This window comes from Phaethon lepturus, unplaced genomic scaffold (genome assembly GCF_000687285.1).
Source record: "Phaethon lepturus isolate BGI_N335 unplaced genomic scaffold, ASM68728v1 scaffold5097, whole genome shotgun sequence".
Taxonomy (NCBI): Eukaryota; Metazoa; Chordata; class Aves; order Phaethontiformes; family Phaethontidae; genus Phaethon; species Phaethon lepturus.
Genome location: NW_010551003.1, coordinates 43,965 through 68,748, shown reverse-complemented (window position 1 = coordinate 68,748; position 24,784 = coordinate 43,965). Strand labels below are relative to the sequence as shown.

Genomic DNA, 24,784 nt, shown 5'->3' with positions numbered 1-24,784 from the left:
TAATTGAATGTGATGGACTAAGATTCAAAATAGATCTGAAATACTGTTCAAGATTTAGACAATGTAACACTGGAAGGGCATTAGATATAATCATACTACACTGTGATATGGTATGGTGTTAATTATGCTTTCTTAATTACATATTTCTTGAATCATGCGATTAAAAAAAAAGTCTTTATCCTTAGCCAAAGAAGACATTTGATGTCTTCTGATGAGAGATCATCTCATTGTGGACTTTGTGATTTGGCACACCACCATTCTCTGAAGGAACTTACTTTGCCCTAACTCTCAGGCTTCAAGTTACATCACATGCACCGAGCCGTTCCCTGATACAAGAACAGGTATGGCCCAGCGACGTCTGTAACGGTGCTCTGCTCTCACACAGCTCCAGCCCCTGGTGGAAAGGTTGGCAGGAGGAGAGGATTGGTAAAACAATAGAAACAGATCAGCTAAACAGATGACCATCCCTCTGGGGTTCAGCTTCACAGCCAACAAGACGAAGAAAGATAATACTGTGCAAAATTTGCACCTCTTGGTCTGTGAATCAAGAGCATGAAAGAAATGTGTATTTGATGAAAAGCATGAGAATAGTTGAGGACCACTACACGCTGTAAAGCCAGGGAGTAAAAGTACACAGTCTTGCTGCAAAAATACTTATTTTCACAAATTTCCAATTTTTGCCACCCTAAGGAAGGTCAGTGTTAAGAGTTCATTGATCTCAGTGGAAAAGAGTATTTGTTCTGACTTAATTCTCAAGAACACCATCTATGCAAGAGAGCAAACATGCAGAGCAATGGAAATATATAAAAAGTCACATTTGGCGTTTTCCATTTATACATATTGTTCTAATTCTAGGCTTGCCCTGAGGTCAAAAAGCCCAAGGTCAGTAAGTTGATCAAGCTTCTGAAATCTAAGATGGTAGGAGTTAATGAAGAAGGCCAGCTCATCTTACCTTGGGAACTGCCATGAGTGTCTCTCAATGGGTTTTCCCATCAGCATCATGGCTGTAGTTGCCCATCTGGGGGAATCTGCTCAACTGAGGTTTTTCTTCTGTGTGTGACTCCAAAGAATTTTTATAAGATGGCATAGAAATTAAATGTTTCTTTCCTTCCATTGATCCTCCTAGCCACAGCTCCACAGCCAATAAGTAGCCACTTCAGAAAGCACGACACAGATCAGAACATGCCCCAGCCAGTGATCCTGAATGGATCCCAGCATTGCTAACGCCTGCGAGCAGCCACCTGGGATTAGCATTGCAAGGGAAGGCAACATTTGGCTTTGCTTGCTGTGTTACAGCTTCAGCATTGCTGCTCGTCCTTATGTTCCATAGCAGTAATAAACAGCATTGTAGAAGTGCCGTTTTATTTTACAGTTGTTTGATTAGTGTATTGGGTTTGCATAGGAAGATTTTGGTAGCTGGGGGGCAACAGGGGTGGCTTCTGTGAGAAGCTACTAGAAGCTTCCCCTGTGTCCAACAGAGCCAGTGCCAGAGGGCTCCAAGACAGACTCACCACTGGCCAAGGCCCCGGCCCCCGCGCGGCGCCCCCCGCCGCTGGCCAAGGCCGAGCCCATCAGTGACGGTGGTAGCGCCTCTGGGGTCACATAGTTAAGATGGGGGGGGAAAAAAAGGGCATGTGACATTTGCAGCCAAGGAGAAGAGTGAGAATATGTGAGAGAAAAGCTCTGCAGACACCAAGGTCTGTGAAGAAGAAGGGGCAGGAGATGCTCCAAGCACTGGAGCAGATTCCCCTGCAGCCATGGTGAAGACCATGGTGAGGCCAGCTGTGCCCCTGCAGCCCATGGAGCTCCACGCTGGAGCAGATCTCCACCTGCAGCCCAGGGAGGACCCCACGCCAGAGCAGGGGGATGCCCAAAGGAGGCTGTGACCCTGTGGGAAGCCCATGCTGGAGCAGGCTCCTGGCAGGACCTGTGGCCCCATAGAGAGAGGAACCCAGGCTGGAGCAGGTTTGCTGGCAGGACTTGTGACCCCATGGGGGACCCACGCTGGAGCAGTCTGTTCCTGAAGGATGGCACCCCGTGGAAGAGACCCAGGCTGGAGCAAATTGTGAAGAACTGTAGCCTGTGGGAAGAACCCACGTTGGAGAAGTTCCTGGAGGACTGTCTCCCATGGGAGGGACCCCACACTGGAGCAGGGGAAGAGTGTGAGGAGTCCTTCCCCTGAGGAGGAAGGAGCGGCAGAAACAAGGTGTGATGAACTGACTGCAGCTCCAATTCCCCGTCCCTCTGTGCAGCTCAGGGGAAGAAGGTCAAGAAACAGGGAGTAAAGTTGAGCCTGGGAAGAAGGGAGGTGTGGGGGGAGGGTGCTTTAAGATTTTATTTTATTTCTCATTATCCTGCTCTGATTTGATTGGCAATAAATTAAACTTATTTCCCCAAGTTGAGTCTGTTTTGCCCCTGATGGTAGTTGGTGAGTGACCTTTCCCTGTCCTTATCTCAACCCAGAAGCCTTTCATTGTATATTCTCTCCCCCGCCCAGCTGAGGAGGTGAGTGATGGAGCAGCTTTGGTGGGCACCTGGCATCCAGCCAGGGTCAACCCACCACAATTAGATCCCCAATGAAATGCTGTTAGAGGAGAACTGGCAGTGTTACCCACCTTCACTTAGCAGTCGAGGTACCTGACTCTTAGAGCTGGTCAACATGGGATACATCTAGTGCAAGGATATCCTGTGAGGTCTAACCTTACACACATATGCGCACACACATCCCCATTGTAGCTTTCTGTGTTATGTAGTTATCCTCATGAGGATGTGGTTGTAATATAAACGTGTCAACTTAAACAATATTCCACTCTACAAATGTGTGTGTGCTCATCTTACCCTTCGGAAAACTGTATACAAGTGGGATTTTTAGTTCTGGCTTTTCTGACTTCTGCAGGTATATAATGAGCATGGCAAAGCTTGGAAGGACAGCCAGCCTTTAGAGTGCAAGGACTCTCTGGATAAAAACTTGTTTTCTGTATGAAGAATTAATAAACTTACTACATGCAGATACCAAACAAGACTCTTCCATCCTTAAGAGTGCTTTAATTGCATACAGTTGAAAAGCAAGTCAGAGACTATTTATGTAATGTTTTCTTCGGTTCCTGCATGGCATTCTCCACAGACTTTCTCACAAAACAATTCAGAAACAATATGACGATATTTGCTAGCAACAATACACAGACATATATGATGCCCTCTCAACGAAAATCAGAGTCAAGCAAGCAACCATAATGCCGGCTGATAAAATCTCCTTGTGCTGTATGGTGACTGCTGCCTGTAAGAGGCAACAAGTCCATGTTCCAAATAGTTAACAGTTTTGTCTAAGATGTCTCTAAGCTTATTTATTAGACTTCATTAAACCAGAATGAAGAAAAAATTGAATTTTTTTGGTGCTCTGTATAGCCACACCAGGACAACTTGTGGGCTAGTAGGGTTGCACAGAAACAGCCAGTCCTATAGTCAGTAAGGAATTGTGCACTGGCACCAGTATTTTGTCTATCTGCTTCTCCAAAACAAGGAGGAGGAAAAAGTCAGCCTGTCATTTTATTTCATGAGAAAAAAATTGCTTTTTTGATGAGGCAATTTTGGAGCACATAATATCTGTTACATGATGCTGTTAATAGATGGTGCAGGGAGTACTGCAACATAATCTAATATTTAACCTAGCTAGCATTTAATCACAGAATCACAGCATATTAATACAGCACCTAATCCAGTATCAGGCTAACAACTCCTGAAACAGCAAACACACCCTATGGCGGGTACGGGCCCTGCTGTGGGGTCCCGGCGGGCATACGGCTCTGCGGCCGGGGGCTGCCAGGCTTGGAGCCGGGCCCCAGGGGTGAGACCGCGCTCTTTCTCGGCATCACACTGACACCGTGTGGCACAGGCAACAGCCTGGTGCTCCAGGTACAAGCTCTGCCTCCGTACAAACGAAGATAAACAAGCTCATTGTGCTCTTTTTGGTGGTAGGTATTTCATTTCTCACTTGAAACAACTCGTCCTGTTTTGTTAAGAAGGATAGTGTCAGCTAAGCATGGGCTTGTCTGGAATATGGGGAATCTTTCTTACTTTCTCAGCAAGTATTAAAGTAATAGCTATACAGGTCTGTCAGAGCACCATGCCTTACTTGGACGTATGCGTATACACTCTGCGCACATTGTTACCTGTAGAAAAGATGCAGAAACTAAACCACCCCAGCGGGTGGCTAAGACTCCTCTGGAAGCAGCTGTAAGCCACAGGATGGTGGTGGTGGTGCAAGCCACAGTGGATGAGGTGCCACTGATCCCCTTTCTCCCCTGCTTTGGGCTGCTGCCGTGCTTTGAACTGGCAGTAGACAGCAGAACAGGAGCCCCTTGCAGACCCTCCCTGGGCATCTGACTTCCCAATGGCACCCATCCTGGAGGAACGGATCACAGTAATATGTCACAATATATCACAATAATTGTCACCAGCAGGTACCTGGAAAAATCATCTGAAAGAGAGGTATATTTTAAATGTCTTGCTTTTTATCTTGCATGCTACTTAAAAACTAATCAACCCTCCAATGTTCAAGTTTTAGGATGAGCAGAGCTTGCTTCTCCTCCTTACGGTCACACGTAGGTGAAATATATTATGTAATTGCACCTCTTTTTTACAATAAACCTTTGACTTAAATTGTTGAAAGGGAAACTCATTTCCCTCCTCACTTCTTCAACATGCATAGACAATGAGTCACGTCCATTTTGTGTAGGTTTGGTCTGATAAATAGGACTTTGAGTCTGATGCTCTGGATCTAACTGAAACCTACTGTAAAAAAGCCTCTGATCCAGCTCCTTACTTGAGACCCATTTCTGTGAAATGGGTTTGGACATACAAATGGGTGAGAGAGCTGCTGTGCCTCGTCCTCCAGATCCTCTCTACTGCAGCTGTCCCCCAGCCGAATTGTGGAGCATGGTCTGGTACATGGACAGCCACATTACTTAGACTCAAAAAAGTGGTAAGAAATGCTGTGTGTTTGTTAGGCTCATACAGTTCCTTAATAAATAAACAAGTTTTTTACAACTTGTTTGAATAACACCTTTATTCAATAGTAGCAGTGATGGACTGGCCGTTCTTCATCACTCGGAACCACAGATTCACTTGAGGTTTGCTTTCATGGCCCTGATCCTTAACAGCACTGTGCACCTCATCTTCTGCACGAGCAAAGAAAAGAGGCCTTTTAGAGACACATTTCTTCACATCACCTTTCCCAGGTGAACAACTTTTAACAAGGCAACTTCACAGAACTTCAGCAACTTCTTAACTAACCTGGCTGGAAATGCTCAGTAAGCCTCAGACCTGGCACAGGACCCAGAGGCCTTGAGATATCAGTAGCACCGGGTCAGGCAGGGGTCAGAAAAAACGCTTCACTCTCCTAGTGCTGGCCTCCTTCTTGGAAAGGCTTGTGGACAGCCCAGCTTTGTGCTCACCATCGGCCCCGTCCTTCTTCAGCTTCTAAATCTCTACCAAGAGCTACATCCCATAACTACCTGTGCACAGGTACTGCTCTCAGGTTGCTGCTTTGATAATCCAGGTTAGAGAATCATTTCCTTACATAGGTCGCTTTACACAGAAATCCCTCTACCCCTTTTTTTCATGTTAAAGGTGGTGGGTCAGCCAAGCAGGTCTAAGAACATACTCAGGTTTACTCCTCTCCCGAGCACTATATTCCCCATATAAGTATTTTATATTGTGATTCAGCCTTAGCACTGCTGTTCTAGCTGTTTTCAGGATGGCTTTGAAATTCTTATCATCCATATACCCCAACAAAACCATCAGCTAGATAAAGTGTCACCTCCTATACCACCAATATCTGCTACATTTTACATGTCTGAGAAAACCATCTTCCAAAGAGAGGACTAAAATCAACGTATGTTCTGTTTTTAAAGATGGGGCTCTAGGAAGGTGTTTACCACCTACCAACTGCTCAAAATTCATCTTCTTATTAATAGTGGGAAATATCTGCTTTTTACATATTTATCCAATTCCTTTGCACCAAAACAGGCTTCTGGTTAATTGCTTTTTCTGTTTTAAACAGTCATGTGATTGTTCTCAAATAATAGATCTATTCCCTCCAATTCCCAAAGCACAGCCCCTTTTGACACCCCTTCGGTAACAGAACAGTTGCACACTTGCTGAAATATCTACAGCTCTGTAGCTGTATTCAGCAAGATTTTTGTGGACTCTGATATTAAGTTCCACATGGCTTTTTCTTGTACGTAGGTCTTTTTCTTGTAATATTTCGGGTTCACTATCATGTCTTTGATGCCAAAAATGTCCATTTTTCATAAGCTTTATTTTGGTATGGATGACGCTTTGGCAAATTGTCAGTGCGAAGGATTCATTCTGGATCTTGGAGGAATCTCCTCACTTTCTGTATTCAAGGAGCTACACGTCAAGAAACTACATGAATGCAACTTTCATCAAGCGCTGAATCTAAACGGCTGTCACCAACTGTTTTCCCAGAGCTACAGCTATCTATGCCCTCAGATGACAAAGCTATGGAGTCTGAAAGTCACTCTAAATCCTGATAAGGACTTAGAGCCAGCTAGTGGGTGTGTCTAAAAATTGGTGCCTTCTTCCTCAAGGTGTTTCTGATCTTCCCAAGTTTGTTTGCTTTGTCCTTTACACATACTGAGAAGTGTCCAATCTGATGGAAACTCTTCTCTCCTCCATGTGAAAGGGAGATCAGCACAGGTCCCATCCCCTGGAACTTGAGATCTACAGCCACATTTGTTGACTTAATCAAAATACAGTCTTTACCACCCAATCCACCAGCTGACTTTCCTCTGAAGTCACGAGTGTTCACTGTCGTAACACCACCCCACTTCTCCCATTTGGATCAGGCTATTTTGGCTGCGATGTGTTCTGATCTTGCAGCATATGGGGGCAACGGGTCTGGGATCAAGCTTTTGCTGGTTTTGTTTTTCCTTTTTTTTTTTTTCAGAAAGCTGTGGACAACATGGTTTATATTACGTAAGATCCAAGATTATGTCCATTTCTGCAAGATGTCCCAAGAACAACTATTCCCCACAGTGATGAAGTGGTTGATACAGAGTCACATTGCATTTCTGCTCTGTTGAAGCCAGCAGCAGGAGTCAGCAATGCACATTTTACGTGATTTTAGCTCAGTTGTACAAGGAAAGAGAAGTGTTAACATCTGCAGTGTAATCAGTTCCACTGGCATGTCCAATATACAGGATATACAATAGTTTATATTAAAAAACCCTTCCTCAGTCATAGGTAGCCATAGAATAACCTTCTCCTGCAGAATTTTTTTGATTCTTTGCACCCCAGTAATTCAGTCTTCCCAGTGTTCTCGTCCCTAAAAATTGTAGCAGGAGTGTTAGCTAATTACAAGAATGTGAAGTATTTCATAAAAAGCCTAGGAAAGCCCATTCTTTTCCAGGTGGTTTGCCTGGATTTCTACTGTGCCAGGGCCATAATTCCTTAGAAAATGAATACTGAGCAAAACAGATCTTTTCCCAGTTATCTCAGGTCAGACCAGAAGAGGGCCAGATACCACCAGCAAATGCATCTGTATTCACTATTTGTTCAAAGTAAAACGCAGCCATACATGATTATCAAACTTTGCACCTCTCTAAACAATTTATTTTGAATGGCAGAACCAAGTGTACATCATTCCTTTCGCCAGTGTAAAGAGGCTAGGTACAGTTTTAGACCTAGTCACAGCACTATAACACAGAGTATAATTAAATTCTGTAGCGGACTGTGCCACCTCACGCAGCCAGCAGGTACAAGATTTAAAAGTGAATTCATCGCCCTCAAGCAGCGCACTTTCTGCCATCCAGAAATTCAAAGCTCTGGTACAGAGGCGGGATGGCAAAGGTACGGCCTCCAGCACAGAGAGATATGAAGAGACATACACAAATTCTCTTTGTGCTGGTGCTGAAGCGCAGTTTCGCCAGAGTGCAGTGAACGCAGAGTCTCCTACCATCTATGCATGGCTGAAAGCCAGTCTACGGACATGACCAAAGGGCGCTTCCGCTGTCTTTTGATCAGGGGGAGATGGGTCAGGAGCTTTGGGGTGACTCGAAATTTTTCTGTCCTGCTGTATTTTTTTGTTTCAGCAGAGAAACTAAAAATAGAAAGGACTAAACCTGCAATAAAGGGCAACACAAATTTAACACACATTGCGGCTGAAGAAGAATACGACAATTTGCAATGGCATCCTCTAAAATCTGTTGCCAGGCTTCCATAATTATTGCAAGTTTGTCCGTGGTCTCCATAGCAGCCTTTCCTGAGGCTCGAGGCCGGTGTGGTGACTCACAGTGGTTCAGTAAAGGACTCAACTCCTTTCCAAGGGAGTCTGAGTCACAGGATGCCAAACCTGGACTGGTTTCCTGTAACATAGAGGCTCCCAAACTATGGTAGATGACACTACTCACAGCACACAAGGCACCTCAGTGCTGTCCTCCAACACCTCCCAGACATTGCTGCAGGGCATATGAGGGTAAGCAGGACACGTTGCTGCTGCTGCCACTGGCAATGGTGGTACCCAAACAAAAACATTTGGAAACTTTTGCTTTAGTAAGTTGCTGGGTTCACAGTAACTCTGTCTCCGAACTCCTCAGGAGGGTAAAAACAGTTTACCACAACACAGCAGTAAAAGAGCTGAGTATAGGCTGAGCCCTGGGATGGTTTCCTGGCCCCATGAGTGGTGCCTCCGTGGGCACAGAGCGTTACAGCAGCCGCCCTGGGACCCTGCAGCAGAGGTCCCTCATGGTGCTGTCCTCCCTGAGCATCTACTCCAGAGCGATACGATGGGCAACTCATCCTGGCACCGGTGCCGCCTCAGCAACAGGCTTGAACTTTGTGGCAGATCTTGGAAGAAGGGAGGTCAAAGTGAGATCTTTCCTGCCAGCCAAGTGCCCTAACCACAGAGCCACAGCCTTAGGCTTTCTTTTATACTCCCTTTTCTCTTCTGGTCCCCATGAATCTCATTTTCCTGGAGAAGCGGGTGCCCTCCCATGCAGCAGAGGGGTAGCTCCTCCCAGCTTGCTGAGCCTGGTTTATAACCTTGTATTTAAAGGGATAATTTTGTCCTTTGAATCTCCTCAGACTAAGGAAAAGCAGAAGCCCAGGCCACCCACTTGCTGGATGAGACAGGGCAGCCTCTGGCAGGTGCTGTGGGCAGGCGGCTGCTGCGCACTGGGCTGGGCACGGTGGTTTAGTGGATGCTGGAAGGGTTGGGAACAGATTTGCCAGAACAGGCCCATCTCCAGTACAGGCAGTTAGGTATTGCTTCGTTTTCTTAAAACACAGTGGATCCTGAGGTAAATAAGAGCAAGAAACCTGTAACACATTAGTCAAGCGAACTACCTCGCAGTTACTGATGGGAGCAGCCAGCGATATAAATCTGTACCACCCGAATACCTCTGAAGGCACAACTCCACGTGCATTTTTTTGAGCAGCAAAACCATCCTGAGGTGTCCTCTTACTCACTGCTCTTTCCTACCGCGCCATCCCAGAGCCATCAGCTTTCCAGGTATGTTAAGGCTTGCCTGCCCAAAATCATTTCACGACCCATTTCATTCCATAAGTAACCAGCCCAGCCCACTGCCTAACGCGCCCCACAGTTAGACAGCCCACACCTAAACCATATGTCCCCTGTTGCAACCAGGCCTTTTTTCCTTTCTTCTTGAACATAACAGTCACAAGGACTCACAAGGTGAGCTCTGTCCACCCTGGAACAACCTTTAGCGTCTGTGAAGGCTCCTACCACCCGCTTCCTCAGCTGTCATTTCCTTACCCTAAGCAAACATCATTGCTTAGGAGATGGAGACTGGTCAGCACCTTCCCTGTATCGGTGGGCACCAAGTGTAGCCTACAGCATCTCCTGGTGCCCTCCCCTGAGAATGCCTGCTGCCACGCAACACTGCTAGGCACATCCAGACCCATGACCTTTAGTCTGCCCCTCTGCTGTCTCTTCTACCTGCAGGAAGGCCAGCCTACACAGCAGCTGACAGGAAGAGGCCATGACAGTCATGTCAAGGCAGGGTTGGTGTGACACCTTTCAGCTTCACCTACTGAGAATCAGCTCAGGAGCTCTGATACCATACACCAGCTGAAGCAGAAGGTATTTTACATCCAGATAGACAAAGTTGCACGATTTTTACAGAATTGCGAGTTTGATGGTGGCTGTAGCACACTCCCCAGGGCTCATCAAGCTTCAAAGACACAACCCAGCATCTGCTGTCCTGGGGTATCTATCACCAGCCACTGAATACCATGACTAGCACCAGCATTTATTCCCAATGTTCCAACACCATCATTACAAATGTTTCTAAAAAGCAAAGATGAAGAAATACAAGCAGCAAAACTATTTACACTAAGTTTAAATCAGGATAGCTCTCCTCTTTGCCAAGGTAACTCGTCAGTTTCTGGCAAAGCCACATCTCAAACCCCTCTCAGCTGCTACCCTCTCATGATGACCGTAACAGCTTTCACAGCCATGAAACCCTTCCAAAATCCTCCCTAGGTCAAAACAGCAGTCATCTGCTTGAAGCTTATCCTGTTCCATCTTTACCCAGGAGCTAGGCCAGCCCTGCCTCTTAACTGAAACTGGCATCACTTCAGTTTCTGAAGACATTAACACCTCTATCATTTGCACTCAGGAGACAATACCAGTTCTATAAAAAAAAAAATTAAGAACATTTTGATCATCTTTCTTCCTACCCTTCCCCTTCCAATAATGAACATAACTTCTCCTCCAACTGGAATGTTGAAGTTATCTTCAACTCAATGAGCAGAGATTGAAGCAACCCCCGTCCCACCCCCCAAAAATAACGCGAAACAGTGCTCTACATCTACACCAGTGCTTACCTAGCCACTAGCATTTTGTACAGAAAGGGTCATGAACAGCATACTACTTCTGATGGTTTTATTGGTCACAGGCAATGTTACAAAGCAGTTACACTGAATAATGCTGTCACAGTCATATCATAATGTGAGGTTGCTACAACACATTTACATTTCACACAGTGAAACTACTTTAGAAAAAAAAAAATCATGCTTGTAACAGAAGATCAAGAAAATGCATTTGGTTAAAAGAAAAAATGGTCCCAGGATTTCAGCCCACTCAAACTGAAGTTAATGGAAAAGCTTCCACTGACTTCAGCAGGCTTTGAATCCAGCCTCAAACACCTCCTGACCAAGCTGTAAGGTAAAATGCCTCTCTGCTCAGCCACAGGCTCTTCATTCTTCTAACATACTTGTGCGTGATGCATTTTCCTCTTTTTAAATGAGAAGAACATAAATGTGTAATTGACTATGCCAAACTTTATACGTAACAGAGCCAATTTTGGCTCATCAGCTTTAGAGAGAGTGGGAGAATTACAAAGGTTTCCTGGAAAAGGAGGGAGTTCCTATGCTCCTGAGTGCCTGTAGCAGCTGTTTGTGTAGCCTGAAAGCTTCCGAGAAAGCTCATTACATGCTTCTTCAGAATTTGCATCTGGCAGTGCCTGCATTCAAGATAGGTAACTTATGTCAGCTGGAATTTGGATGATATAGCACTAGAACTGCCACAAATGCAGCTAGGATCTGGTAATTTGCTGCCAAGGGACAACTGAATGGCCTGCGGGCAGTTACTGTAGTGATGAGATGTGCCGTCAAAGAAGATCATCTTACCAGCGAAATTATCTTTTCTTGACAAAAATGTCGTTTCAAAACCACAGCTGACAAAATCATGCACCAAACTGAAAGACACCTTTGCTTCAAGAAAACAGTCTTTTCATCAAATCTAAGCTTAATTTGAAGTAAGATTATTTCTGGGAGCTCAGTGATCTTCCTGAATTAATGTCTTCTGATTTGCAGGTGACTTGATGCATCCTATACCTGCTCATTCTGAGGATGCATGTACAACATGCAAATTCAGTGTTGGAGACACGAGAGGGCAGCAACATCCCAAGGCTTCCCAGCTAACAGAACTTTTAGCCAGTCATCTTTTCTGTGTTGGGGAAGGTTCAGTTACCAGTCTTACTAACCTCAGTATAGATTCTTGCACCATAACACTGCATTATTTTATGAGACTCAAAGCTCAGAATGTAATTCACGCCTCAAGGAAAACTGAAGTGAGAGGTGCTGCTACTATATTTCAATGGTCACCAAGAATGTAGTTATTTCCTAGAACTGTATTTGCCATCTATATTTTTAAAGTAGAATATTGATCATAACCCATGCTTTATAAACTTCGCCCTCTCCAGTGCATATAAAAGATAACGTTTTTGTTCATGTCTCAAACTATGATGATCAAATGCTGTTAGCATTTAATAATGGACATGGTTCTACCACATTCAAGTGGGAATGACAGGAGCTGCCATCCTGTGTTACATACATAGTCCATCAGGAGTCCCTGAGATACAAATATGGCACCCACCCTCCTCCCTACTGGCATTTTGGTCAAGAGTTCTCAATAAGTGTTCCAGCTTATTTAAAAAAAAAGGTTTTCTTTAAAAACAGTCTATTTACAAATCAGTTGTGAAATGGATAACAACGTTCCATAGGAAAAATCAGACTGTTTCAAAAGTTGGTAAATATGTTTTTAACTGTAAAATCTCAGACACTGGCTGTTTTCTGTCTTGATAGAAGCTGAGTCCAGTAAGCAATTCTACATCTCTGATCCGAGCTGTATGAAACTTCATTCTCTCTTCAACCCACACAGACTCAGACTTGCCATACTATGAGGACAGAGGAAGAAAAAAAGGGTTTTGTAAAACATCTTTTTTTCCTGACATACATTTAATCAATTAGCAAAAGACATTCTGATGTTTTTTAAAGACAGAAAGCAGTAACTGTTGGCAAACATCTTACAGAGAGCACTGCATTATTTATAATTATAAGCTTGCCTGAATTTAGTACTTGCTGTTACTTCCTCAAGTATCCAGAACTTTTAGCTACAGCAGTGGAAGTTTGTGATAATGGGGAATGGCAGGTGAGGTCCAGCATCGCTCCACCAACTCTGATAAAACTATTTCCGAGAGCTGTGCCTGACACTGGAAGTGTAATTCTTCACTGTGGGACACGTCTACGCACTTTCCATGCTTTGTTCTGGTTTATATGTAGCGTAGCTATGCACATTCCCATCACAATGCCAAGGTACTCAAGTTAGAAGCAACTAATGCTTTTCAGGAACATCTGTGTCTTCTCCTTTCGGGAATACATTTGGCCTAGCACTGACCTTTCTTTGTGGATGACTCATCTTCTCCTAGAAGCTCTCATCCTTCTCAGCTGTTGACTGGATACTTACATACATAGACTTCTGTAGTGCATCATGTTGATGGTCTCAACATACTCTGACTCTACCCTGCTAGTTGCAAGTTTTTCTCTTTGAACAGGGAGCATCTGTTTTCACATTTGAACATATATTTAGTCTTTAACATAATTCTGTTTACAAAAATATTGTGTGCTCTGTCAAGATGATGGTGTTAGACTGTATCATTTTTACAGTCTTTAACTAGTTAATCACTGATATCCAAGCAAAATAAGCTCAAGCCTGGCATCAGATATTTATGGGGACTCAATAGACTACTTACTGCACAGCTTTCACTATTGTCTTCTCTGTGAGGTACAATGAAAGGTAAGGCATCTAGAGACCCTTCGCACTCCAGAGGAGTTTCAGAAGTATTTTTACAACTAGTCAGCACAATGAAGAAGTGAGTTGGAACCAGAACTTCTGAATTACTGGCATGTCTGAAACACAAAAAAGATCTTTCTGTAAATCCACCAAATCATACTTGCACAAAAACCAAATGACAGCAATCAGCTATATTCTGGCATATGAATTTTTGCAATCTACTTATTTAGCCCGAAGAAAGCTTACACCTGGATGATTACTTCTTTGTAATTACTATTTTGTAGATCAAGTTTGGCACGTAGGCTGATCTAAGTAACAAGACTGATGAGGTATAACAACAAACTGATTTATCATAAAAATGTGTAAGGATTCAGAGTAGTTGGAGAGTTCAGCCTGAGCCCATAAAACCATCTTCTTGCTGGCTTGAACCAATTTTGTTAACTAGTGTATTTGTACTCACAACTCTGTAGTAGAACAGCTCAGAAAGTGTCAACCATGACACCAGGAATAAGACCCTACCTCATCCACTCCTACAGGCAATGTCATAAGTTTTCAGGCTAGCAGACACTCTTCCACATGCAACAGCTTCTCTTAGACTTCACCTTCAGGTTTTAGGATGACACATTTTGAGGCTGCATTTTCTCTTTGTGCTTGTTGCTTATTTCTTATCTTTACATGTCTCTATCCGCTTAGGGTCATCTGACTGTCTCTCTGAACTGATATAACCTGCCAAGGGCCAATCTCCGCAAGATGCTTTCCTTTATAACAAGGATCATAGTTACTTTTGGACACTAACGAAGGAAAGAAACAAAGGATTAAAATGTGAAAGGTTCCCACCTTTTCACCTTTTCCAGGGTATCATAGAGCCCATCGGAGTCATAATCAAACACAGGACCACTGACTACATTGACACCACTCCTGGCTGCAGCATATTCAGGTAGCAGATATTGATGGAAGTAGTTCCATAACACTGAAACACAGTAATGGGAGTAGGAAACAACCTCCAAGGTAGAAGCTGTTAATACAACTCTGCAGAGTTTTCAGTGGAATATAAACAGACATGATAAGCTAGGAAAATAATAAATTATACAGGTGTTTAAGTTTTTAAAGGTTGCATCTAACTGAGCAGCAGCATGCACTGCAGTATCTGCTGGCACTGTGGTTTCAGTCATCCTAACCACAAACCTGACTGAGGCATAGTGATGCTGCTCCTCTGTGGCCTTGGTTTCTTTCCTTGGAAACCAAATCACAGAGAGGCTAGTGGAGGAAAGGTGAGAGAAGCTGAGGTCTTCATATCTTTTCTACTAGACACATGCTTATTTTCATGTTTCCTTAGTGATTGAGACCCTAGATTCCTGCCTGGAAACTCATCTGAGTTTAGAAGACATTCCTAAACTGGAAATGAATTTAACTCACATAATTATATATGGTATCTGGGTTCCTTAGAAGATACTCAGTACAAAACCCTGTTTAGGTAGATAAGAAAATGCAAAGAAAAATGTTAGACATTAAAGTGGAGACACTAATACTATGCTCCCATGTAACGAGCCAGTTAATTAGGAATCATAAGCTCACAATGGTGGGCCTTCTTCACATGAGTGATAATCCTACTTCAAGGAACTTTTCATTGAGGTAAGAAGCCCACTGTTGGGGGAGGTCTTACTTCACAGAGGCAGCTGAACCACAGGTCATTTGCATGGTTTGGAAGCAAGGAAAAAAAATCAGCAGTCTTTCTTATATTCAACTGTGCACACAAAATATGCATACAAATAAAATACCTTTAAATGCAGGATACATTGGCACAATGTTGCTGGTAAGCAAGGCATCATAGTGGGGTTTCTTTCCATCTGCCATAAAATCTAAAACAAAGCAGCAATTAATTACTTAGCTTTGTTAAACTTACATTTTCATGCTTTTCAAAATTGGTGGAGCTGACCTAACTTCACTTTCCAAAGCTGATGTGGGTCCAAGTGCTAAACTTCAGTTACATGCTGGATCCCATTCAACATAAACTATCTTATAAGCAGCAGTAGTAATTGCACTTGTCAGATATACAGTGGACACATTTTCATGTGATTTAAAAATATCAGAACAGACTTTTGAATTGTGGAGAAGAGAATAAAATTCATTTCACAAGTATCAGACCAACTTGTTCTGACTGCAGAATCTAGGCATAAAAACAGGAGCTCTTTTGGAAATTTGCGAATTACATTTGATGTGGATGTTTAAATAATCTGCAGTAAGGTCAACATAAAATGCTTCCAGATCAGGTCAGTAACAGTTCACAAACAATTTAACCCCCTGTAAACAGCTAACTATTTTGTAATATGTTTGAGAATCAGAGCTATATTCTTCAGACCAATGCTGAATTGCTTTACTAAAGACCACATATGGCACACAACAGTGTATTTCAAATAGCAAATAAACTTATCAAGGTGGGTTTTATTTACTTAATGAAACATCCCTAAATTTTACTTTGGATAGTTCCAACTAACACCCGTCATACAAAGTGAATTTGCAATTTACTAGCTTGCCAGAGTTGACTCAAGGTTTACATGTTTCTTCCAGCTTCTATGAGATGCCGCTTTAGAAACCTGACAAGTTCCAAAGCTTTCAGGAAGTATTAAATGACCTTGGACAACTCACCAACTGCTGAAGTGCCTAAAATGTTTTTCTTTCTCATGTGTGGAAGTGAACTGCAACAATTCAGGAACTACTGCTTCCTACTCTGATTAGTTACCAAGAACATCTATAAAAGACTACACATACTACATTACATTCTATTTAAATCAGATATGCTGTACAATGAAGGCACTGTACTTACTTGGAGGAGAAAGGAATCCGTAAGTTAGGCGAGGATGATTGTTGTAAAACAAACACGTCTGGTTATGATTAAAAGAAATACGAACATCCGTGTGTAAACAGCTGGAGGTATCTTCTGCAGCAGAAATCCATTCGTTCTATTGAACAAGAAGAAAGTATCATTGGTAAAAGAGATAGCTGACCAACAAGACATCTCTTAGTGTGGGGGACTGCAAAACTCTAAATATTGAGCTGCAACTGCCTTTAATGGTGTGAAGGGACTTAACTAAGATGCAAGAATTGTTCCTCTCTGTCAGTGGAAAACAAGCCTCCCCATCCACTTCATATATTTTGGTGTCCTGGCTTCAGCTGGGATAGAGTTAATTTTCTTCCTAATAGCTGGTATACTGCTGCGTTTTGGATTTAGTATGCGAATAATGTTGGTAACACACTGATGTCTTCAGTTCTTTCTAAGTAGTTGTAGTGCTCATACTCAGACAAGGACATCTCAGCTTCCCATGCTCTGCCAGCGGGGAGGTGCACAAGGAGCTGTGAGGGGGCACAGCCAGGACAGATGACCCAGACTGGCCAAAAGGATACTCCCCACCATATGACATCATGCTCAGTATATAAAATTGGTGTTGGCCATGGGCGTGAATCACTGCTCAGGGACCGGCTATCGATCACCAGGTGGTGAGCAATTGTGGTACTGTACATCACTTGTTCTTGTAGATTCCTTTATCAGTAATGTTCCTGTTGCTGTTATTATTATTTCCCCTTCCTTTACTGTCCTATTAAACTGTTTTTATCTCAACCCACAAGGTTTTTTTCCAATTCTTTCCCCCATCCCACCTAGGCAGGGACAGGGAGGTGAGCAAGTGGCAGCGTGGTGCTTAGTTGCTGTCTGAGGCTAAATCACAACACTGGGAAATAAAGCGAACAGAACCGCTCCATTTCACTCGAGTTGAGAATAACATCTTCCAAAAGAGAACATAGAAGTGCCCATTAAAGATGAGGTTATCTACTCTAAATGTACTTGTTCATTCAGGCTAGGAATCAGAGGCAGCCAGATGTGTTGTTAGCCATCTCTCTCCACTGGGCCACTTGTCACAGTAACTGGTTGCTTCATGCCACTAACCTCAAAATATTTAGGATTAAGCAAACCTTGCCAGAGTTTAGTTCAATTTACTTATAACAGTCATTACTTAAAACCTATGATTCCTAGATAATCAAACTAAAAAGCATCCTCTACTGTCCTAATTCATTTTAAGCATGATGTGGCTTCTAAATTTTCTCTGAACGGGAAAGGTCAACTTGAAAAAACAACTTTCATTCACAAGGTCAGTGCTCTGCATGAACATGTGCATCTTAGTATAGGGTTTAGGACCGCAAAGAGCAGATTTATCTCCACCAACCTCTTTTTCCCTAATCAGAATGATCTTCCAAGAGAAGGATGGGATCAGGGCGTGAACAGTTCAAGACTGTCTAGGGATTGTTTCAAAAGGATCCTGCCACATCACAAACACTGCTTTAAGACCACAAAACCCATGTTGAAACCAGACTTTAAGGACAGCACTGGCAGACTTCTGGAGCAGACCTACGCTGCCAAGCAGTAAGCCAGTGCAGACTCAGAGGGCTTCTGTATCAATGGGAATGGGCTCCTCACTTCTTGGTGGATCTGCTCACTCTGGAGGCAAAACGGCAGCTCACTCCAAGAAACAGGAAGGAGTCAAAGCCAATCCTTATTAACATAAGGAAGTGAAGAAAAGCTCATACAAAATTCCTCTTTTTATCTCACTTGATTCTACTTAGTTCCCTGGGAGATAATATTATGAGCAGAGCTAAGAAGTTCAGGTTCAGGAGTAACCAGCATTCAAGTTTTTTTACCTTTCAAGGTTTATTCTAACCTTTCTTCATATACTTACGTCTTTGTTAACAGTGTACGCACTCCACAGGGACATCCGGTAGTCCTTGCTGTATGCACTAACATAGCGGTAATGGTAAAGGAGGCAGTAATTATGTCTCTTCTGCAGAACCCTGGGCCGTCCATAGGGCAAAGTAAGCTTCTCTATCTTCTTAACTGCAGCAGAAATAGTGCTTGTTACATTTCAATCAATACTGGTTGTTAAGCATCTTCCTCTTTCATACAGCTAAGGTTGCCCCAGTTTCCAGTTGCCAAACAGAGAAGTCACAGTAATGGAACAAAACAAAGAAAAATCATTCTTACACCAAAGGTATAGTTTCTATGCTAAGGCAATAAATTAAATGACAAAGCCACTATAAAGCAATCATTTAAACTAATACTGTACAAATTAAGTTTATATTTATGTTGTGGCTTAACCTAGCAGGCAGCTAAACATCACACAGTCATTTTGTAGCTGCAAAACCAAAACACTTTGCCATTTAAAACAGGGAATGGATCTGACTTGCAAAGTTAAAGTCTTTGTTGACCTTGTGTTTCAATTTAAATATGTAATGTGGGATCTGCTTCTACATAACATTTAGATGGGACAGTAACCAATTGTGGTGATTTGAAATCTGCTGAGGGGACTATTTAAGTAGAAACAACAAAGTTGTATGTAAAGGTGACATTTAAAGGACTAACAAGTATAGAGAACTAAATAAACAATACAGTGAAGTACTGGTTGGATTTTCAGATGTGCGAAGACTCACTTTACAATGAGCGTGACAGACACAAAACCTTCCTTTTCTCCCCCTCTCTCATGGGCCACATCTCTTTAGAAAGTTTGTATATAAAGTTGCCTCCAAATATTTTATGTATGATATTGCAAAGGGTTTTTGGCAGACCCTTGCCTAAGGCATTGCCTGTTTATTGGTCAACTACTGCATCCAATGGAAGAGTGAAGACTTTTCTTTAAAATTGTTATCAGAAAGAAGCTATGAGGGATCATCAGAGGCTAAGTCATTAGACAGAAGCTGAAAAGTTAAGCAGAGTTAGCAACAGAATTACTTTAGAGTCAATACCACTGATTTTAAAGAAAAACAGAGTCATAAGAAACATGCAGTCATCTGCTGCAGTCAAGTGTTAGCAGAAGGTTTCAGTTTTTAATCCCCAAGACAGACAACACTTTCATCAAAACATTGAATATTTAAATATATGCCATCTGGAAACAAACAAAAATAAGGTTTTTGAAAAAGTTGAAAAAGTTCTGGAGATCTCTGATGTAAAATAAAAAATGAGGAAAATCATGGAAATATTTTAAGATTACAAAAGTATTACCTTGCTATTGAAATGCGAGTATTTTCAATCATTACACAGCTGTATTATAAAGAAGGCGACAAAGTATATCTTCCATTAAATAAGTCACCATGATCCCCAAATTATGCAGAACTACAATTTCAAGGCAACTATTTTAAATGGGGAAAGAAATTGAGCAATGAATGTTGCGGGTTTTTTCCACAATAATTCCGCAACACAAAAAATGTCAAGATTATGACATTTATTTCTCCACCCGTGAGGGAAAAGGCAAATAATTCCCTTTTTTTTTTTCCACAAAATTAAAAATGTAGTTAATATTTTGTTGTTCTTACAGGCTGTCAAGTTATGACAATCAATGAGAGAATATGCAAACTGAGATAACTAATAAACTCTTAAGGAGAATGTAGGTTGGTTACTAGAGTTCTTTCATCTGTGATAGTAAGTGCTTAATTTATGCAATTTATAAGGAAAGTACTGCTATCAAGACCAGTGCTAAACCAGGTCTCACTGATAATCTAAGCCAAAATCCTACTGTTTCAAAAATGTAGGTTTAGAGCCTTAGGTTCCTATTTCTACAAAACTGAACTGAAATAGGTTATGCGCCTGGCCTTGCCATATTTCTTCAAAGGGGGTTCAATAAGGCACTCAGGCATCTACCTACACATTAGCAGCCTGTTTCAGTGCAACCACTTGCATGCTTAGGGGAAAGCACACCATATTGTACTAACTGGATTTCATTTTGTTGCTCTCATGAGTGTTATAATACTGAAAGAGTTATTTTAAAAGGGTTCTGGGACACATTTTAAAAAGATGCCCTGTCATTAGTGGAAAAGATTCAAGAAAGCTCTACCCGCTCTTTGTGCCAGGACAAACTAAAGAAACCAACAGAAGCCTTAAAAATAGCCCTGAATAAGCAGCAAGTACTGGATCCTGCCTGTAACTGGCATTCAAGTCCAGTTCTTAATAGTGAGCTACAGTGGGGTGTTGCCAAATACAGAGTTTATTTGCGTAAGAAATAAGGTTTCATGAACACACACAAGGCAAGGACTATCAGCCTACGTCTCTTTCTGACAGCCTAATCATCTTGATTTCATCTTTTAAGGTATTAGCACAAAGGGCTACATTCCATTTTGACTTACGGTTTTCATGATTTACTTATTGTCTTACCTGCTTCATGCTCAAAACAGTTTGTTTTATGAGTCATGAGCACATCCTACAGCCTTGCAAACTGCAGCTCAAACATGGCATGTATATGTCCAAAGAATGGAAATAAAGCTTAAGCAAAACAAGCAACAGCTTAAGACCATGTCACAACTTCACCATGTAAAATACCCTTTACGCTTCATTAAAAGTATGCTGCCATCAAGATGCCAGTATTTGCAGGGACTTCTTATCAGATACTTCCCCATACACTGCTTTTGCTTCCCATTCTGGAATGCTCATTACTTCAGTGCTAGAAAATGCAGAATTATCAGGTAATACATGTGTCACAAAGACACATGTATAAGGATACACATTTATTTGAGAACAAATGTTTCAGTAGGACTGAAAGCCTCAGAACTACAGTCCCAGCTAGTATTTGAAGGAATTTTTACTCCATGTACTTCAGATTTGGTCAGAAGTTTAGACATGAAACATTTTATATTTTTAATAATTCTTACATTTTTGTTATAATTTTATATTACTGTCTAAATGCTTACCTTCTGTTTCAGTGAGATTTAAACGCTGATGAAAATCCCGTATTGGCAAGCCCTATAATTATAAAGCAAACACAGTGAGATTCTACTAAGCGTTCTACAAAGCATATTATGAGCCAGTACTATACATAAAGTACCGAATGTAACATCTGCCTCGCAAGTTATCCCCATACAGAACCCATTGACATCCACTGGAGAGGGGCTACAGAGAATCTGCAGAAACCAATTGTTTTTGCCACAAACAAATCTACAGCCTTGAAAGCCACACAATATTCACAGAAGGGAAATTTCAGCATAGTTAAGTACCCACCAACCCAGGCAAGATTTGATTTTGAAAATGATAGTAGGGGACTGCAAAACTATCAGGTTGTGATAAACACAAGGGAATCCAGAGTTTCCCTCTGGATACAACACAGACGTCTGCCTCCTCAATTTCAACCATTTCAGTACCTACCCCTGCCCTGCAGGAGCAGCCAAGGCTTACTGAAAAGGCTCTTTGTCCCACCACAGAGCATTCAGAAGGATGGCTTGCTTCTTTGGGATGGTGGGGGGTGTAAACGGGGTTTCTTAAAAGATGGTTTAGGCGTCCATGAGTTCCATTGTTTGGGGCTGGTTTCAAATCAAGCAAATCTATGAAAGAATTCAAGTGGTATTAACTGGATGAGAAAGACTGTAATACGCTGCTGCTTGTATTGTGATCACAAGTATGGGTGACTCAATAAAGCTGCACTGCTTGCTGATCATAAATCCAAAAGGGAAGACAATGTAACCACTTTAAAAGGAAGCACACTTGTTCTTACCCATGGCTCAGGGTGGTATTAGTCTGCTTGTAGAGAGGGACAGAACAAGTGCAAAGAATGACAGAAAAAAGTGACAAGAAGTTATTTTTATTTGGGTTTTTCTGTTTGTTTTTGGTTTTTCAATTATCTGAAAATTAAACACATAGGCTTCAGTTAACAAGCATCACTAAAGGGTAAAGCCATAAAAGAAACTAGACAGAACATAGGTTTCTGCTTGTCACTTAGGTCCAAAATAATATGCTTCAAAATTTTCAAACTACTCTAACCACAAAAACATCTCTACCCCATAAACGCTTAAATCTCTGCCATTAAAGTAACTCAAACAACTCAAAGCTCTGCCTACCACCGATGCTCAGAGACATTTCAGACACCTTCAAAATACCGAACAGATCAAGCACTATTTCATGCTTAATCCTCGCTAGTGGTGTTCCTCCACTTAACTCATACTGAATCTATGAAATAAGATGTTTTCAAAACATAGGAGGTGATGAGACACACTTGTATCCAAAGACCTGGGTGTCTAGATCACTCACATAGAACACAAGAGTTAGAGCTGAACTTCCCGTCCTACATGGTGAACTGAACACATTTCTCCCTGCACTGTGCCACTCAGGTATGTTAATGTCATTCCCTCTAGATGAAGCTGGTTTGCTTTGGAAAGAAGAATAAAACAACTTTTCTAATCCTAGCAGTCCCTGGTCCAATGAACATATCACACAAAGCAGTGAAAAACCAAATCAAACCCAGTCCTGGAACTCAGCTCCCCACGTCAACAGCTAAATTACATTGTTATCTTCCTGTTATTTTGAGTACCCAGGAATTCACAACCGCCCAGAAATCCCCAGGTCTGGCAATTTGAACACGTTGGAAAACATGAGGTGAAATTCCCCAATTCAGACAAGACAGTTAGTTAAAGCATGAGCACCAGATACGTACAAGTGCTGAAATGTTGGACGAATGGGAGACAGTATCCCCTCTTACACTTTGCAAGAGGGTACGGTCAGGCACCCCCCTGAGAAACGCTAGAGCCCCAAATGACAAGTGAAAGAAGACACCCTTCTGCAGTCCAGAGGGCACCTACACCCTGGGCAAGGAGAAAGTTAAGTCACCTCACTTAATTTTCTATCTGAAAGTTAATGTGCTGGCTTTTTGCGCATCCAATTCTTCTAATTTCTTCTATACAAGACGGAGGAAATCTAGACCTCAATGACTGCACTTAAAACGTCTGATCTCTCATGGAACTTGTGTCACTGAAATGGCAGTAAGGACTCTACCCCTCCTGTGCAGCATACACAGAACAGATCAGGGAGCACAAGAAAGTGGTTCAAGATCAACCATGACATGAGAAGACAGCAAAGCATACAAGGCTGTGAGACACATGCTTCCTGACAATGGCCTGTTTCCTATTCCAGCAAAGAATTTAAACACATGGTTTAAGTGTGGTATACCTGAATATCGCCACTGATCACAAGCATGTGCAGTGCTCCCATTAAGCGTTTTCTGGATCAAACCCTTTGGTAGTACTTTGCCTCTCAGAGATGCAAGATGTTAGAGCAAGTACAGGTCCTGGCAAGAGAGAGAAGTAGGCAGGAAATAATGGAAAACAGGTGAAGACCTCAAGGGGAATAAATGAACAGGAAGTGGTAAAACTAGTGATAGACTTTGGAGAAACCATGAAATACAGAATGAAGAAGGGACAAAGGAACAAGGAGTCACAGTAACATTGTTTGAAGGGGTGGGGGGGAGCAGAAAGGGCCACAATGTGTCTAATTTTCAGAAACACCACTTCCCTGGTGTGGTATGCTGTACAGTGTCAGAAAATGAAGTGAAGAGTATCTGTATATGGAGTGGGCTGTCTGCAATCCTCAGATACAGAAGCAAACTGCATGAAACGGCGATCAAACATGAATTCTACAGTGACACCAGAAAGGGGTGAGAAACAGGAAACCTGACTACTGCAAAGACAACTAGCTCCAGAGCAAGACTTCAAGGCAATGGGACGACAAACTAACAGGACAGTTGCAGTCCACAAAAAGACAAAAAAAAGCATATTTGCGACACCTGTTGTATTAGGCAATGAGAATAGACAGGGAAACATCCAAATCTAGTATTAAAAAACACAACACAGAAATTGAACAAGTGACACATACAATGATGAATTTGGAAGGAGGTTTATTACATGAATTGAGTAAACAAAAAAAGAAAAAAAATCTTAAATTTTATCTAAATTAAGAATCTATTTCTATCGAGTAACTAGAATTAAAAATATGGTAAAGGAAAGCAACAAATAAGAAGACACATGACAAAACACAAGGAATTGTTTAAGAGCATAAAAAGCAAAGGGGGTGACTGACTCAGGCTTTCTGGAAATGAGCTGGCTGGCAGCTACATCCATACCCATTCCTATACTTGTTATTTATTGTTCTGCCTGAATAAGGTCACCTGAGTGATTAATATGACAAAGCCTCTAGTTAGATACAAGAGAGAAATATCCCTTCTTGATGGTAGGGAGATTGTGAAGTAGTCAGTTTTCGGAGTGGGGAGTCAAAGCGTCAGCTCCGGAGCAGCCAGAGTGACCGGTGGGAAGGAGAGATACAAGGTGGCCTGACCAGTAGATCCTAACCAGCCGTTAGTCATTTAGAAGCTG

The 24,784-nt window shown here is 42.2% G+C and overlaps 1 protein-coding gene across 1 annotated transcript in view; it reads right to left on the bottom strand.

Moving 5' to 3' along the window:
* Positions 1-12,207: 12,207 nt before the first annotated feature.
* LOC104623575 (ectonucleotide pyrophosphatase/phosphodiesterase family member 1-like) overlaps positions 12,208-24,784 on the bottom strand; it is a 41,441-nt gene continuing 28,864 nt past the window's right edge. Inside the window, 8 exon segments of the mRNA XM_010290706.1 lie at positions 12,208-12,722; positions 13,578-13,734; positions 14,456-14,588; positions 15,397-15,477; positions 16,443-16,578; positions 18,346-18,500; positions 21,341-21,392; positions 21,792-21,967. Of these exon segments, the coding sequence (XP_010289008.1) occupies positions 12,555-12,722; positions 13,578-13,734; positions 14,456-14,588; positions 15,397-15,477; positions 16,443-16,578; positions 18,346-18,500; positions 21,341-21,392; positions 21,792-21,967 (1,058 nt within the window). The 3' untranslated portion in view covers positions 12,208-12,554.